The sequence below is a fragment of the Leucoraja erinacea genome, chromosome 7 (genome assembly GCF_028641065.1).
Source record: "Leucoraja erinacea ecotype New England chromosome 7, Leri_hhj_1, whole genome shotgun sequence".
NCBI lineage: Eukaryota > Metazoa > Chordata > Chondrichthyes > Rajiformes > Rajidae > Leucoraja > Leucoraja erinaceus.
The window spans coordinates 20,198,946-20,216,858 of record NC_073383.1 but is presented as its reverse complement, the minus strand read 5'-3'; the positions used below and the strand labels follow the sequence as shown (position 1 = coordinate 20,216,858).

General features: G+C 38.0%; 1 protein-coding gene across 1 annotated transcript in view; it reads right to left on the bottom strand.

Annotated features, from left to right (window-relative positions):
* The window catches only part of ttn.1 (titin, tandem duplicate 1), a 323,332-nt gene that overhangs the window by 105,191 nt on the left and 200,228 nt on the right, over positions 1-17,913 (bottom strand). The window contains 21 exon segments of the mRNA XM_055637723.1: positions 417-514; positions 2,677-2,943; positions 3,038-3,161; positions 5,281-5,423; positions 6,686-6,812; positions 6,949-7,088; positions 7,238-7,504; positions 7,616-7,882; positions 7,973-8,239; positions 8,397-8,523; positions 8,733-8,872; positions 8,972-9,235; positions 9,442-9,708; positions 12,324-12,590; positions 12,688-12,814; positions 12,915-13,051; positions 14,485-14,760; positions 15,147-15,416; positions 15,663-16,058; positions 17,005-17,055; positions 17,699-17,912. Coding sequence (XP_055493698.1) covers positions 417-514; positions 2,677-2,943; positions 3,038-3,161; positions 5,281-5,423; positions 6,686-6,812; positions 6,949-7,088; positions 7,238-7,504; positions 7,616-7,882; positions 7,973-8,239; positions 8,397-8,523; positions 8,733-8,872; positions 8,972-9,235; positions 9,442-9,708; positions 12,324-12,590; positions 12,688-12,814; positions 12,915-13,051; positions 14,485-14,760; positions 15,147-15,416; positions 15,663-16,058; positions 17,005-17,055; positions 17,699-17,912 — 4,236 coding nt within the window.

The window sequence follows — 17,913 nt, the reverse complement described above, 5'->3', positions numbered from 1 at the left end:
GGTAGGTTGAGGTAATCGATCTCATCCTCATTGGGACTTCTGCACCTGATTGGCGGGTCACAACTTGCTCCCTGCGGCCAGGGCTCTGGAACTCCGGCTCGGCTGGAACCGGTGGGTCCGTTCCCATGGCTGAAATCCGCGGCCAGACTTCCAATCGATGCATTAAATTTGCCCCCTGCATTTTCCTCAAATTTATCTCCATTTGATTGTACAAAATGTGTTATATGACAGCAGCAATATATTGCATTTTCTGTACATAATTTTGTTCCAACTTAATGGATCAGAATTTCAGATGCTTCAGACCAGAGATGAATTTCTGTGCAATGCTATCTCGACATTTGCTTAAATATAAGTTACTGACTTATTAACATCATTTAAAAACACAAACAGATATGATGATTTAAATAAAGACAAACCTTTGCACTTTCACGGGAAACTTCACATACAAATTTCGCAACCTCCTTTTCTTTCACCTCAAGATCAGTGAGTGGCTTTGTAAATTCAACATGAGGAGCTATGAAAGAAACAGACTTTCTTATTGGCAGTCACATTACAATTTATAATGTCATTAATGAAGATCTGAAGAATATAGCAACCAATAATCAGGCAAATGTCATTTTGATCTTACTAATTTCTCTATTTTCCTATACCCTATCTTACGTTCGTATAATATAATTTCCAGGTCTGATCATCCTGAAACCATGTATTAGTAATGTTACCACATTGAATTTGAGTCTGCATAATTTTTATGCTTATTTGGGTGCACAAAGTCAAACCATCTTTATGCTCTCATATTTGAAATGTGCATCATTTATTTATGCATCTCAGTTCAATCACTTAACAGTTTTCACAGAGTCAGAGCTGTACAGCGGAAACACTCTTTTTGTCAATGAGGACCAAGTTGGTACATTAGGCTAGTCCCATTTAAATAGTTCTTTCTTACATCAAACCTATGCCCTATAGATTTAGAATTCTTTAACATGGGGAAAAAGCTGTTCACTTTATCCATGATCTTGTATACCTCAATAAGGTCCACCACTCATCCTCTTACACGCTAAAGAAAAAAGTCCCAGCCTATGTAATCTTCTCTTATACCTCAAGCCCGCAAGCCCAGGCAACAACTTGGTGAATTCCTTCTGCACTCTTTCCAGTTTAATACCTTCCATCCCAGAGCTTGGAGACCAAAACTGCAAATAATACTCTAAGTGCAGTCCCACCAAGGACTTGTACAACTGCATCATGATGCTCCAACATTTGTAATCAATAACTTTCCCAATGAAGGCAAACATGCCAAATGCCTTCTTCACACTTCCATCTGACTCGTCACTTTTAGGGAACCATGCACATGTACTCCGAGATTCTGTTTTGCAACACTCTCCAGGGTTATGCCGTTTACTGGGTCAGACCTGCCCTAGTTTGACATACTAAATTGGAATATCTCACACATGTCAGAGTTAAATTCCATTTGTCATTCCTTAGCCCACCTTCCCAACTGATCTAGATTTTGTATCCAGAAAGGCATATGTGCTTTCAAGGGGAATGGGCACAGGAGATTCCTGCATCCATCCTATTCCTTTTATCCTTCCTGGTGGTCACCTATTTATTTTCTGCCTGCATCTAAGGTGTGATCACCTCACTGTATCTCATTTCGCAGAAAATCCTGAGTTCATCGAACTTCAACTGCGTTTTCCTCACGGCCAGTCAGAAGCTGCAGCTGGGCGCAATTCTCACAGATGGAGTCCAGAAGATACTGGAAGATTCCCTGACTTTCTACAGCCTGCAAGTGCAGCATACCAATGCTCTAACTGCCATTCTTACTGCACTTTGATGAAAGAAGGAAGTCACTTAAACAAGTCCTTAACTTGATGTCACATTTTGTTCTTCCCATTCGCTGAAACCTCTTGAGTCAATGCCTCAACACTAACCCTCAAACACAGCACTTAGCTTTTACTATGATAGTTGAGGGATAATTTTTTAATAATTTAAGAACTCTCTGGCTTCTTGCTTGTTTTAAAATGATTACTACCTCTTTCCCCAAGTCTTTCCCTTTACTTATGATCTATCTTTATACTATATCCCTAATTCCAGTACAATTTAAGCGCACTCCCAGTGATACATTTCTTTACATTCTCAGTGCCCTGTGAAAGAACTCTCTTCCCCACAATGCTCCTTCAAACACAAGTTTAATGTCTTAATCTGCTAACCCTATGCCAATTTATTTGGGACTCCGATAATAATTCTAATAAAATATCCCCAATCCTGTTCCCTAATTTACCTTTTAGAATACTCCAAAAAGGGCCTCTTACTTATTCATTCCTCTTCCATTTATATTTGAGAGTTTCCAACTCACAGTACAGCTCAATGTTTTTGAACTGTCAGAGACATCCAGATGACATGAAATTGCTGTCCACAAATTCCCACATTCTGCAGTTCAGAGACATGATCTACTCAGTCATTGCTTCCTGTGTACTACTTATTTTAGGTCAGTTTGCTTTCTTTACACACTAATTTGATTAAGCACTGAAATGGCAGGTACATTTTAAAACATATTTACTCCTTAAAAAGCACATGAACCACTATTTAAACTGGAGGCAAGTGACTACCTTCATTTCCCTCTATATTAAATTCTCATCTAACCAAACTCTCTACTCTGAACATGGTATACTATAGACTTACGTTCCACAGTGAGAAAACAGGAAGTCTTGAAGCCTTTTGCATCGCAAGTATATGTTTTGGAATCTTCAGGTTTGCAGTCATGAATAATAAGCCTTCGCACTCTTCCATCAGCAATTAAGTCATGCTTTTTGGTTTTATGAATTTCCTTTCCATCCTTTAACCAAATAACCTCGGCATTCTCTCTGGACACCTCACACTCCAGTGTGGCTGAGGTTTCTTCTTCAACTGTTAGGTCCTCCAAAGGTTTTGTAAATTCAGCTGGTGGTTCTGTGAAATATTTCAATGAAAGTAAAGTAATGCCAAATGTACTGTTGTGGAAGGACAATATTTTGATATTTAATTGAATTGTTGCATTACTTACCTAGAACAATAAGCTTGGCAGATGTTGTAAAGTCCTTAGCAGTAAGTTTAACTTCACCAGCTTCATCAAGCTGGACGTCTCTTAGAGTGAAAGTGTGCCTTTTGCCTTCAGCGCGAGTAACAACCTAATTCGAAATAAAAGATTGAAACTGTTAGCAAACTGAGAATATGAGTATTTGTCATATGAAAAATAACTAGGTAATTAACTACTGGCAAGACAAAGTATCTAGTTCAAATGACCACTGGTTTTTAATCCTAATAATCTTTTATAATTCTCTAAACTCTGAGGTATTTATTGAAGTCATTAACAAATTTAATAGCTACAAAACATTAAAAATTGCATTTAAGTTCCATACATTCTGATTTTAATACTCCAGAATTAATAGTCCATTATCTTAAGTAGTCTAAAAGATAACAAAGGATCTATTTTTCATAGCAGCCAACCATGTATACAGTTTTAATTTGTATGAATAAAATGAAAATTTAATTTGTATGAATAAAATGACACTACACTACGGTAAAATTGGACAGTACTGATTTTAATGATCCTTGCTTAAATGTTATTCTGAGGTTTCATTAAGATTATTACGATTTGAACAACAAACAGTAATGTCTTTGCCCTAGTGGTATATGTATGTGAATGCTATTTGTTGTCAAACTGTCTATACCCTGCACTTCAGGTGTTTCAAAAATTAATCTCTTGCTCCTCATAAGATCATAAGGTCATAAGTGATTGGAGTAGAATTAGGCCATTCGACCAATGAAATCCACTCCGCCATTCAATCATGGCTGATCTATCTCTCCTTCCTATCCCCATTCTCCTGCCTTCTCCTCATAACCTCTGACACCCGTACTAATCGAGAATCTATCTATCTCTGCCTTCAATATATCCACTGAGTTTGCATGTGGCAAATAATTCCACAGATTCGCCACCCTCTGTCTAAAGAAATTCCTCCTCAAGTGTTCAAGAGAGTTCAAGAGACATTTATTGTCACATGCATCAATTGGTACAGTGAAGTTTGGGTTACATTATAGTCATACAATTAAAAAAGAACACTGCACATGTTAGACTTTAACATAAACATCCCCACACAGCGGAATCAAAGTTTCCCACTGTGAGGAAAGACACCAAAGGTCAGTCATCCTCCTCATCTCCTTCCTAAAAAAAGGTTATTTAATTCTGATGCTTTGACCTCCAGACCTACACTCTCCCACTAGTGGAAACATCCTCTCCACATCCAATCTATCCAAGCCTTTCACTATTCCGTACGTTTCAACGAGTTCCCCCCTCATTCTTCTAAACTCCAGCGAATATAGGCCCAGTGCAGTCAAACGCTCGTTTGTTTCCATGCTACATTTATATTTCAATGCTGTCAAATTTCAGATCAGTACAAATATAGTTTTACAGGGCACCTAACTCTGAACAAAATTTGTAGATTGAAGTGGTATATATTAAATCATTTATATAAAGATAGCAAATTACATAAGTACATTTAATCTCAAAATGATGGCTCTGGTAATGTTTCTGTAAACCATAAACACCATGATTAAGATAAACAAAAATAGAGTTAGATCACGAAGTAATTTCATTTTAGTATTGTATAACAGATTTCCTTCTTTTATTTTCTGTGGATGTGAATTAATTTAAACAGAAACTATGGAATTAAGTGGAAAAATATGTTTAATTCTATTTGATGGAAGGACCTTGTTTTGCAGAAAAATGTCAGTGCCTTTATATTTTTGTAAAATAATTTAAGTATATTACTGTATAAGCTGTTGACAACAAGAGCCAAGTGCTTTTTGACGAGGTTTTCAATTATTACCTTTCACATTAAATGATCTTTAGAGGTATAGACATCGTGGTTTTATGTGCAAAACAAGAATAAGAGAACATTATTGAAATGTATAGAAGTCTTTTTGGGCCTGACTGGTAGATGGAGAGATGATGATTCCCTTGGTTCAGATGGTTGGAAGTAGTGTTCACAATCTCAAAAGGCTTAGTCGCTGAATTATATGATCTTATTGGATTAGGGGAAGCATGAGAGGATGAATAAAATTTTACTGATTCCATTTTCCAAAATTTTCCAAAACACTTTCCAATGAGTCAAAAAGTCAACATAACATTTTAATTGCTGCACTTAAGTATTTAAGTGATTCAAAATAACCAGAGAGGAACTTGGTTTATTATATTACAATGGATTATGCAAACACAAAAGTGACAATATAAAATATTTATCAACATACTCTGTCACTGGGCTCAAGTAACTTGTTCTTCAAGAACCATTGGACTTCAATTCCTTCATAGGATAGTTCACAATCGAAAGATGCCGAATGTCCAGCAGTTACAGTCACATCCTTGAGGGGCCGGAGTAAGCTGATCTCTCGAGCTTTAGATGAAAAAGACATTTTATATCTCTTAGCTTCAGATGAACAGTCCCTTTAATTTTGTTTTCAGCAGACTACAACCCTTTAATTATCTATATGAACAAACTGAATTTAAACCCTATAGTGCACATTCCATACCCTGCAAAACAACACAACCAGCAGCAAGTCTGAAGCACACAGGCACGGAACTCGCTATCAAAATATGGAGGGGACGGGGGGACACCATTTTTTGGCGGCCACGCGCGCATGAGCACACTCACACACACATGCGTGAGGCTTCGGAGGCTCAACCCAGCGCTAAATGCAGCTCAACTCTGCCTGTCTCGCCGGGTTAACCTACAAGCCCTGACTGGACTGACGGGATACCAGCGCTGCTTCTCCACGCTGGCCATATTTCCCGCAAGCCCAGGCAGGTTAACCTGGTGGGACAGGCACAGTTGAGCTGGGTTTAGCGCTGCTTCTCTGCGCTGGCTGTGGGCCTGGGGGTACAGCTCGCGTCTCACTCCCGACCTCTCTGGCCACCCGTGGGGGGGGGGGGGGGGCACTCGGGTGGGGACGGAACAGTGCCGGAGATCCGGCCGGGATTGATCCTGGCTGGAGATGCGGCGCAGGTCTGTGCCACGTCTCCCTCCCCCAATCACCAAACACCGCACTCTATCCTCAGTCCCACCACCCCCACTCCTCCCTCCTCCAATGATCGCGCTGAATCATCATGTCCCACCCCCATTGCCTGCTGACCGACATCTCTCTCGTCCAATCAGCGCCCCTCGATCAGTGGTCCCAACTCCACTGTCTCGCAGAAAGCGGAGATTTTAAAATCCGGATGACAAAAACTTGGGTGGGATGTCCCCCACCTCTCAAAACATGGGGGGGGACGTGTCCCCTCTGCCCCCCCCCCCCCCCCCCCCCCCCCCCCCCCGGTCTTCCGCCCCTGGTGCACATCAGAGTTATTATCATTGTTGCTTTAAGGCCTAGTGCCTAAATTAACACCAGAAATAATTAAATAACTGTGACCAGCTTCTAACTGCCATTTTCAAAAATGCAGGCCTAGTATATACGTGACGTCCATATGCAAACCTGCAACTTTAACCACAAAAATATCGGTTGGTTTTAGGTGGGAGGCTTGCAGCTGTTCATTAAGTTCAGGTCACTATGAATATTCATTAGTAAAAGGCAAACATAATGTTGGGAAATCGTAAATATCAAGTGCAGTTTTTCTTGACTAGTAACAGTAATGATGAATTAACGTTAATCACATATCTACCTTTGACCCTCAAATGAGCACTGGTTTTGGCATTAGCAGCCTGGAATTCAACTTCACCCGCTTGATCCATTTGCACGTTGTAGAGTATAAGAAAATGTTTTGTGCTTTCCTTTTTAATTTCACAGTCCTGAATTGGAATTAAACAAAGTCAAAGTGTTAAGGAAGGAATACAAGAAGGTAAAACTTCAATAAAAAACTATTTCCAGCATCGGCAACTCTTGCATCTCTGCAAAACTTCACCAATTGCTAATATTAAAACTTACAGCAGTAGGACGCAATTTCTCCTCCTTCAGCTTCCAATTGCCATGTACATCATCTTCAGAAATTTCAGTCTCAAAACGTGCAATTTCTGTTTCTGTGACTTCAACACTGTACAGTGGACGCAATATCTTAATATCACGCTCTGAAACGCAAAAAAATGAAATCAATCATTTCACCCACATGTGTTTAAAATACCATTATTTATTTTCTTCATGGTTCTGAGTGCTATCCGTAAACAACTCCAAAAGACACTGAATAATAGGCTTTACAATGGTATGCAGCAATTTTTACCTTCGATGTTTAGATTGGCTGATGTGTTATCAGAGCCACAGTCACAAGAATATTGCCCCTGATCATTCTTCATAGCTCGTTTCATGATCAATATTCGTTTCCGACCATCTGTTTTTATCTGAATATTCTTTGAAAGAATCAGTTCTTTTCCATCCTTAAACCATTTAACTGGAGCAGCAGATTTACTGACTTCACACTGGAAGACAACTTCATCTTTTTCTACAGCTGTATAATTTTGTAGTTTACTGATAAAGTATGGGTCACCCTCTGTGAAAATCAAAAAGTGAATCAAGTTAGAAGCAGTGAAGATTAAATAAAGCATTCTAGTTCAGAGCCTAATTAACAAATAACTTGTGTGTTTAAATACATATCATTTACCAAGGACTGTAAGTTTAGCCTCTGAACATTTGTCCATTGCTTCAATTTTGATGAGAGAAGTATCATCAATGGTCACATCCTTGAATGTGATGGAATGGATCTTAAGCTCATCTTTCATTGTCACTGATCGACTTGGATGTAGACGGATGTCATTTTTGTACCATGCAACCTGAATGCTTTCATGCGAAAGCTCAGCTACAAATTCTGCAGTTTCACGTTCCTTTACAGTCTGGTCTTCGAGAGGTTTGTTGAATTCAAGTCGTATACCTGTGAAAAATTAATGATTTGAATTTAATTCTACATTAATAAGAAAATAGCTTTAACTGGAGACATTACAGTTTTGGTCCTTTTACTTACCTTGGATAATTAGTTTGCCACTTGTCCTCTTATCCTCTGCTTCGAACATGTATTTTCCTTCATCGTCAAATGCAGCTTCTTTAACTACTAACATATGCTTCATCCCTTCTATTAACATTTCAAATTTATCATTAGGTTTAATTTCCTCACTTCCTTTTAACCAACGGAAAGTCTTAGCCTCTCTGGACACTTCACATTCAAACTTTGCTTCATCTTTCTCATATACTTTCACATCATCAAGTGGTACAATGAAGGTGAGTGGAATTTCTGGAGGGAGATGCAGGAAATTGAAAAAATTAGACCGTTTATGTTAAATGCTGAAATCATTCATGCCATTGCTAAGAATATACAAGCTGAAACTACATTTGCTAAAACACACCAAAAGATAAATATTTGCAGCATTTTCAAGTGAATTACAAATTACCTTTGACTTTCAAATTTGCTGCAGATTTAGCATTTGCAGCCTGGAAAGAAATTTCTCCAGAATCACTTAGTTTGCAATTGTAAAGAGTCAGAATGTGTTTTTTGCCATCCTCAACAATCTCGCATTGCTGTAAATAAAGTAAAGGCATATTTGGATGTCAATATTTTATATTAAAAATTGTGCAATCATTTCCACCTCAAATACATATCTATATTATATATATATGTATGTAATTAAAATTAACTAGCACAATTCTGAGCAAAAATTATTCTCGCAGAATTATTCCGAAAGAGAAAGGAACAATTAAGTTCAAACCAAATAAAGAAAACAACGTACAGGTGACATGAGCAAAGTTTCTCCGTTCAGCTTCCACTGGAGATGCACATCAGTTTCTGAAATCTCCACTTCAAAGCGGGCTGTTTCATCTTCGAAGATTTCTAGACCATGCAATGGGCGTACCACCTTGATGATACGAGCTGTAATCACATTAGTGATAAAAATTGTTGTTTAAGGTGCACATTTAGAAAAAAACTGATAATGAGATATCTATACATACTCATTCATAAAGTATATACCTTCAATGTTGACAGAAGCTTTTGTCTTGTCAGTTCCACAGTCACATTCATATTCACCCTTGTCCTTATTGTCAACTCTTTTGATTGTCAAAATACAGCGTTTCCCAATAACTTTCATTGAAATTGTTTTTGATGCTTTGATTTCATTGCCCTCCTTTAGCCATTTAACTGGCACTTCTTTGCTGAGTTCACATTCAAGACTGATGTCATCTCTCTCTACAGCAGTATAATCTTGTAGTTTCACAGTGAAATATGGGTCAGCATCTGTGGATCAAAGAAAAAGTTACTATTTTGCCTGAAGAAAGATTGTTTCTTTAATAGAATGTACATTGTTAAGACTTCCCATTGACCATCAACAACATATTTATTTTTTAAAATATTTTTTAATATTTTATCCTCACCATTATGCTAAGATCTGAACACATTAATTAACAGCAGAATTCAAAACAATCGCTTGACTCAATCCTCACCTATGACATTCAGATGACATTTCGTGGAGAGCTGGGCAACCTCTGCCCGTATCTGACATGTATCATCACGAGTTACTTCTTTAATTTCTAACGTGTGCTTCTTCCCATCACTGGTAATCAAATTAATTCTGCTTGGATGAATCTTGATTTCATTCTTGTACCAAGTCACTGGGAGATTTTCATGTGAGAGTTCAATTTCAAAGTGAGCCGAGTTGCCTTCTTTGACTGTCTGATCTTTCAGTGGTGTAATGAACTTCAATCGCATACCTGAAGTATAAAGTCATAACGAGCATTTATATTACAGTAGTTTAAGATCAAATAATTAATTATTCAATTCAAATCAAAATCTTGAAAGGTACATGAACCGATGGGGCAAAAACTGCAGATGCTGAAAATCTGAAATATAAAACAGAAAACGTTGGAACTACCCAACTGGTAAGGCAGCATGCATGGAATAACAAACCGAGCTAATACTTAGGTCATAGACTCCGTGTCAGGACCGGGCAAAAGAGAAACCAAGCTAGTTTTGTTTTGCAGAAAAGATAGGGGGAAAATAAATAAGAGAAAGGGAATATCTCTGATTGTATGCCGCTAGGATTGTGATGGGAGGGCAGAGTTTGAGGAAATAAATATGTTTAGGATTCAATGTTGAGTCCAGGCTCCAACATTCCTACATCAAATCAAATCAAATCAAATACGTTTATTGTCATTGCACAACAACTGGACAACGAAATTTCATTGCATCTCCTTCAGTGGTCTACATAGAAGACACGGGATAAAAGATTAAAAGAACAAAAACAAAATCAACCATTGACTCTAATGTACCGGCAAGATCAGTAAATGAAATTAATAAATAGATAATAGAAATATATTTTTTTAAATTGCGCATTATATTGCACCATGAATTATGTTGTGTTGCCCACCGTGTTGTCTATCTGAGTTTAGTTCTTTTATGGCACATGGGTAGAAACTGTTAATTAATCTACAAGTGCGGGCCTTCAGAGACCTGTATCGCCTCCCAGAGGGCAGCAGAGTGAAAAGGTGGTTGGCTGGGTGGGATGTCCTGTTTGATGTTTGTGGCCCGGCGTAAACATCGGTCCCTGTAAATGTCATCCAGGGAGGGCAGTTGAGCGTTTGTGATGCTCTGTGCTGTTTTAATAACTCTCTGTAGTGCCTTCCTTTCAGCCACAGTGCAGCTAGCCAACCACACATTCCTACATGGAAAATGAGACACTGTTCCTCCTTAACCTATCTCTATAATAACTGTGTTCCAGGACTCTGCAACTGAAAACAAACTTGTTTTCTTTACTATCCATAAGACCATAAGACATAGGAGCATAATTAGGCCATTGAGCCCTTCTAGTCTACTCCATCATTTAATCATGGCTGATCTATCTTTCTCTCTCAGCCTCGTTCTCCTGCCTTCTCTCCATAACCATTGAACCCTTACTAATCAAGAATCTACTAATCGCTCTTTTAAAAATACAAAATGACTTGGCCACCACAGCCATAAGTGGAAATAAGTTGCACAGATTCACCACACTCTCTGCTAAAGAAATTACTCCTCATCTCCTCAAAAAAAAACCTTGCCAGTTATTTAAAAACATTTTTTCATCTTAAACATTAATTTGGTTTCTCTTTCCATAGCTGCGGCTCGATGTTTCCACATATTTTGCTAGGTTGTGTATGATGGAACTGCAGATGCTGGTTTACACCAAAGGCAGACACAAAATGCTTGAGTAACTCAGCGGGACAGAAGAAGGGTCTCGACCGAAATGTCACCCATTCCTTCTCTCCAGAGATACTCCCTGTTCAGCAATTTGTGTCTGTTTTGCTAGTTTTACTTGTCAGCTTACGTTCATTGTTCTATCCTCTGAGCACTACAAAACTGAAACAAGCACTTCAGTGCAGGGAGTTTTTTCATGGCCAACATTTTTCTCCTTGATTACCATTAACTTAGTTTATGGTTATAAATTTATAACAATTAATGGGAATATTGTGTTTTCTCTATGTTACTTCTATGACTCTACTTTAAAAAAGTATTTCAATCACTGAAAGTAAGCATGCAGGTACAACAGGCAGTGAAGAAAGCTAATGGCATGCTGGAACTTCATAACAGGAGGAGTTGAGCTTAGGAACAAAGAGGTCCTTCTGCAGTTGTACAGGGCCCTGGTGAGACCACACCTGGTATATTGTGTGCAGTTTTGGTCTCCAAATTTGAGGTAGGATATTCTTGCTATTGAGGGAGCGCAGCGTAGCATCACGAGGTTAATTCCCAGGATGGCGGGATAGTCATCTGTTGAAAGAATGGAGCGACTGGGCTTGTATACACTGGAATTTATTTACACTGGAAGGAAGAGAGGGGATCTTATTGAAACATATAAGATTATTAAGGGATTGTACACGCTGGAGGCAGGAAACATGTTCCCGATGTTGGGGGAATCCAGAACCAGGGGCCACAGTTTAAGAATAAGGGGTAGGCCATTTAGAACGGAGATGAGGAAAAACCTTTTCACACAGATAGTTGTGAATCTGTGGAACTCTCAGAAGGCAGTGGAGGCCGATTCTCTGGATGCTTTCAAGAGAGAGTTCTTAAAGATAGCAGAGTCAAGGAATATGGGGAGAAGGCAGGAATGGGGTACTGATTGTGGATGATCAGACATGATCAAATGAATGGCGGTTCTGGCACGAAGGGCCGAATGGCCTACTCCTGCACCTGTTGTCTATGCACCTTAAGAAATCCTGAGTCAGTGAAAGCTACTAGGTTTCACAAACATTTGTCATTCAGGTTTAACATACAGAAATGTAGAAATATTTCAATTAGATGTTACAGGCACATTCAATCGAGTTACAGTATAACTATGTTAGAAGACAAAATGTACCTGTCACAGTCAGTTTTGCAGTTGATTTCTTGCCTTCAATTTCAGCAGAATAATCTCCTTCATCATCAAATGTTGATTTATTGATAACAAGAATCTGCTTCTTTCCATCTGTGACTAAATCATACTTTTCACCACTCTTAAGTATGTCACTGCCTTTCATCCACATAATTTTGGGAACCTCCTTGTTAAGTACACACTCAAACCTTGCCTGACGTTTCTCTGGAACAGTCACGTCTTTCAATGGTGTCGCAAAGTCAACTTCTATTTCTGTGAACATATTATTAGTTAAAGTTAAATTAAGGAAAACAAACTGGTCAGTCCAATCACAAAGAAAACTTTGAGATCAACAGCTATCGTTGGTTACCTTTTACTCTCAAATGAGCAATGGATGTTGCATTGCGTGCCTTGAAGACAACTTCACCAGCTTGATCTAGTTTGACTTCATGAAGGATCAAAAAGCGTTTATTCCCATCTGATTTCATTTCACAAGTCTGTAAAATAAAGATCATAATTTATTGTTTTGATAAGCGGACTATGCCCTCAAATTAACATTTTTCACAATAATGTTTGAGGATTTGGAGAAAGGCTTACAGGTGATGGGCGCAGAATCTCTCCCTTCAGCTTCCACTCAACTGGAACATCCTGAGAAATCTCTGTTTCAAAGGTCGCTGTTTCTTTCTCATACACCTCCACACTTTGTAGTTCTGTAAGTATGTCTATCTCTCGTTCTATAAGTACATAAAATATATTTTTTCTTCATTAAAGTAGAAAGCTAATATCAGACCACAAAATGTAAAACATTTTCATGAGTTCCCGACTTACAGAATCATCACCAAGCTGTATTAGGGGATATCAGGACAGATAACTAAATGCAGGAGATTAAATGTACAGAGCAGGTGGAGTCTGAATATATGTGGCAACCACAGCTGTGTTAATGCTTGATTGAAGCAAATGGTAAAAGATGTTGCACGGTCTTAACATAACTAAGCTTCAGATAATGCTGTGCAGACGCCTCTCCGAGATATTGCTGGAGTGAAACTTTGACATCCCCCAAAACACAAAAATTAATTCAACAATTTTACATTTGATTAAATTTCATTGTTTAAAGCAAAATAATTAAATAAAAATCTCTTCATCCCCATACTGCAGGTCAGATCTGATGCAGGGTCATCACAATAAGACTGGGTTCTGCTGCTGAATTCCATCCGGGGCGCAGCTACAGAAGCAGTAGCATTTGTTACACTGTACATCTCCAATGACTCACGACAGATCTGTAGGACTTGTTTCATTTCAAACAGCTGAAGCAGCACAAGACCAGTGCAGCCTTTAGACCTCGTCATCAGCTGTGAGGATAGAGTCTGGATAGAGACCTGATGCTGAAACTCGTAAGGATCATCGCCTGTCTCCAAACACGACTTCAATAGATGATGATGAGTGAAAGGCCACTGTGTATTTACCCAAGTGACAAAGTCAGCTCATCCCAGATGTTCAACAATGGACTATTACAGGGCTCCATACTTGTACCTATAAATTTCAATGTCTCAACAAGTAACATGCTAGCAACAGAGTTATGCAAATTGTATAAGTGCTTGACCTTGTTTTAAACACAGAAGGGGCTACTGAGAATGACACTGTGTCCTCTCTGAATAGGGACCTAAGGATCATGAAGGAATATTAATGAATTAGAGATTGAAGTTAAAACCCATAGAAACAATAGCCATTATTGTTAATGTTTCTTGTTGAAAACTGTGCTGCCAACAACATTTCTAATTCAACAACAATGTGAGAAACACACCACCAATGGAATACATTTAGAAATGATTGATTCTAGGTGTCTCACAATTAAATTGGGAACCCTGGGCATGTCGTTGTATCAGATGAAACATAGGCATAGCTCGTGTTCCTTGTTTTGACAAGTGATAATCCACTGGTTCAAGCTGGTAGCTCATTTCTACCTTCTCAAAAGTAGTTAGAGATGTTTAATTAATGTTAACTATACCAACCATGTAAAAACAAGTGAGATTTACAATATTGATCAAAAACTATGGCAAAATGAATTAAATATTTGGAACCTACAATTATTATTAACATGGATAAAACCAGTAATGGAAGAGCGAATATATTTTTATATTTATATTTCTGCACGTAACAGAAGACTTACCATCAACTATCAGATTAGCTGAAGAGGCTTGTCCTTCCACTTCCACTGTGTATTCACCAATATCATCTGGATCTGCATTCTTCACAATGAGAGTAAGAATTTTACCCACTTTCTTAATTTCAATTTTGTCATTGGGTTCCATTGGAATCTCCTGATCACCTTTGAACCATTTGATATTTGGTGTGTCTTTTGCAATTTCACATTCAAAAACAGCAGTTCCCTTTTGCTTGACACGTTGATCCCGAACAGGTTTTACAAACCATTTCCTGACAATCTCTGGAAGATTAAAAAAAAACAAATAGAAATTAGCTCTCAAATTGCTTATTTCCTATTGCTTAGTTATATGAAAGGAGGAATTTCTTTAGCTAGAGGGTGGTGAATCTGTGGGATTAATTGCCATAGACAGCTGTAGAGGCCAAGTCATTGGGTGTTTTTCAAGCAGAGATTGATAGATTTCTGATTGGTAAGGGTGTCAAAGGTTACAGGGAGAAGGCACGAGAATGCGGTTGAAAGGGAAAAATAGATCAGCTATGTCTGAATGGTGGAGTAGACTCAATGGGCTGAATGGCCTAATTCAGCTACTATGTTTTATGGTCTTATAATCATCCATCTGGCTGAGTTATCCAGCAGCTCTGCATTTGTTTTTATCCAACTCTACTAACCTTGCACATTAACTTTTTCTGCACAACTTATGTTTGCAGTCTCAACTGAGTACACTCCAGCATCTTCAAAGTCAGAACTTGTGACAGTAATGGAGCGCTGTAGCCCGATGACACTAATTGCATATCTTGTCTGTGTGTCATCAATTGGTACACCATCCTTCTTCCAAACCACAGGTTTGTCTTTAGTCAGCTCACAGGTCATATATAGGGGCTGTCCTTTGAAGATAGTGGTTTCTTCTTCCAATGTTTTAAAGAAGGCCACTGGTGATTCTAACATAGTTAGGAAAATAGAAAAATATCAAAAAATGTGCAATGTCTTCAAAAGCCTTTTGTAATGACTAATCCTTCAAGCTTAATAATTTTGACTGCATAGACTTACTAATGAATGAAACAATGAGGAAAAGTATGTAACAAGATTTGCTTAATAACAATTTCAGCAGGATTCTTAAACTGCAACTTTTATAACATAATGAACAGCCTTGTTTTTGGCTTGTGTCATGCAGGAATGAAAAATACCTTTGACAATTAGCTTTGCTGTGGACGTCTTTTCTTGCTTGCCGAGGTGGCCTACGCAGGTATATTCACCCATATCTGAAAGCTGAACATCAATGATATTCAACTTTCTATCCTTGCCATCAGAGGTGAATTTGTGTTTTGGACCTTCTCTTATAGTGCTCCCATCCTTCATCCAAGTTGTTAATGCTGTTGATGGTGAAATCAGGCATTCGAATAGAGCAGAGGCGCCTACTGACTCCGCTTCGTCCAGCACTATATCTTGTAACTCTTTGACAAATTTCAGCGGGACTGCTTTAAGTTGGAACCCTGCAAATGGCGGTTCCTCTGAAGGTGGCCTCCCTCCACCTGGTTTAAGTGGCTTCTTGTCTCCGTCTCCAGGTGATGGTGTCTTTCTCGCTAAAATTCAGAGTTGAATATAAATATAATGGATTTTATTGGGTTTTTTTGCATGCTTATGAAGTGGATTTTATTGGGTTTTTTTGCATGCTTATGAAGTGGATTTTATTTGAACCTAACATTTGGATGCAATGTGTCACTTTCAGTTGATAAATTCAATGACGATGTAAGCTGAGCAATGAAATGGACTAGCTAACATGGGACCAAGCTCACCCTTCAAAGTCTATGCATTCCATCATGCGATAATGATTTCAGATGGCAAGATTTGAATCACACACATCCATTATAATTTCAGCTTGAATAGATTTGCAATCATGGATTCAGATATTACCGAGTAATCTTGAATAGTAACAATTGTGTATAGTCCAAAACATTGCATTTTCCACATATTAAGAGGAAGACACATGCATTAAAGTACCAAATATAATATTTCACTATCAATCTAATTATGAGCATGGATTATACTATTAATTTTTTGCTTACTTTTAGGTAAAATCTTCCCCCATCAACCTTAGTTGCAAAAGATATACAGCAGCTGTACGCAAATACATTACTTATGCTCAAGTAAATTGGGTTAGTTGCGTTCCACATGTTACGTTATGGAGCTGCAGGCATGTTATAGGGGGGCAGTACATGCAAAATTAAACAAGTTGCTATTCAGTTTGCTCAGCCACTTTGTCAGTGGAAGGTCAAACAAATGGTTTGACATTAAATTCTTAAAATAACATTAATATAGCAGAGTAATTAATTTTGTTTACTCGAATGTAAATGAAATGTAAATAGGGTGCCCAGAAAAGCATTAGAATTTATCGATATTGTACTTTGAATCAGTATTGCAAATACAGTATGTGCACTTGATGTTTTGTGGTGCATGAGATACAAATATGAATGTTTACAATCAGGCATGTATTCTTATTGTGACTAAGTGCAACTTAGCCCATCTCACCTCGTAATAAGCCTCTACCCTTGCTGGCTTCTTCAACTGGTGCCTTAGCATCTGTAGTGAGATTGTAACATAATTATCAGTGCATCATTACTGTCTCACAAGTCAATAATTGTAAATTTTCTCTCATAATTAGAGCGTAAAATGATGAGGCTAAAAAAGTGTATTGCATTTAAATGCAAAATATATCATATATAATATATATTACATATATTACGTATGAAATTATAAATGCCACACAAAAAATAATAAAAAATGATACTTTCATTTTTTTAATATACTAAACGAAGGCGTATTCATGCAACCAGAGGAGAATTAACATGAAAAAGATGTATTTGGTTAGAATGAGAGAAATATAAAACCATATGATTTGAATGGTAATCGGTCTTTGCCTTACAAAATATAATGAAATGATTTAATTAATTCATAATCCTGTTAATAGCAACATTAAAGCCATTTAAGACAATTTATTCTTGGGAGCCATCAGACTATGTGGACAAAACATAAGCCACAGACATGAATTTACATTTAACATGACAGCCACAATACATCATGCACATAAACACAACTCGAATTGCCAGGAGAAACAAATACGTTTAACAAAGATGAACACACACAACATAAAGGAACATTTATCCATTTTTCAAAGCACAAGATATGAAAAATCAGTTTGGTGGGTGTGCAGCAGTCCTCTCACCTCGTCGTCTGTAAGGCTTTGAAGGAGTCTCAACTGCACCTTCATGCAATTCTTCATCATCTTCATACTCCCAATCAGCTGATGAGCCACCTTCCTCCTCTTCAGTTAATTCCCATTCCCAGTCTTCTTTGCCCTGTAATTCCTCTATTGACATTTCTTCTGATTCTATTTCATAGTCTTCTGATGATGATATTCTCTCAGACGGAAGTTTTTTT